This window comes from Carlito syrichta, unplaced genomic scaffold, assembly GCF_000164805.1.
Source record: "Carlito syrichta isolate Samal-C Ts95f unplaced genomic scaffold, Tarsius_syrichta-2.0.1 Scaffold312962, whole genome shotgun sequence".
Lineage (NCBI taxonomy): Eukaryota > Metazoa > Chordata > Mammalia > Primates > Tarsiidae > Carlito > Carlito syrichta.
The window spans coordinates 553,460-554,017 of NW_007257058.1; the positions used below are offsets into that span (position 1 = coordinate 553,460).

The 558-nt window shown below is 60.0% G+C and overlaps 1 protein-coding gene across 2 annotated transcripts in view; it reads left to right on the forward strand.

Annotated features, from left to right (window-relative positions):
• The window catches only part of NSMCE4A (NSE4 homolog A, SMC5-SMC6 complex component), a 15,667-nt gene continuing 15,109 nt past the window's right edge, over positions 1-558 (forward strand). For both annotated transcript variants that reach the window (XM_008070110.1, XM_008070111.1), the window contains exon 1: positions 1-292. In XM_008070110.1, the coding sequence (XP_008068301.1) occupies positions 1-292 (292 nt within the window). The remainder of the gene's footprint in view (positions 293-558) is intronic.

Sequence of the window (558 nt, forward strand, 5' to 3'; positions counted from 1 at the left end):
ATGTCTGGAGACAGCAACGGCCGCCGGCCCGAGGGCCGGGGCCGCGGCCGCGACGCGCACCGGGACCGCACCCGCTCCCGCTCCCGCTCGCGGTCCCCGCTGTCGCCTGCGCCCCGCCGCGGCGCCGCGCCGGAGCGCAGGGAGGCCCCGGAGCGCCCGAGCCTGGAGGAGGCAGAGCCGTCGGATTCCGGGGACGAGATGTTGGACCCGGCCAGCCTGGAGGCGGAGGCCGACCACGGCCTGTGCCGCCAGATCCGCCATGAGTACCGGGCGCTCATTAACTCCGTTTTACGTAAGGCGCCCGGCCGGGAAGATAATTCCCACATAGAATCCCAGAACGATGGCCCAGGTATGATGGTGTTTTGGTAGGCAACACTTTCCATTTTGTGAGACATCCAATTTATTATCAGGCTACTCTAGCACAAGGAACCCTGGGGATCTCATTTAAATGATAATTCAATCACGCTTGTTTTCTCGCTGACTCAGGTCCATTGAAGTGATCAAGGAAATATAATAGAGATCCCTAGATCCCCCAAAGAATGGTATTTGGATTTTTAA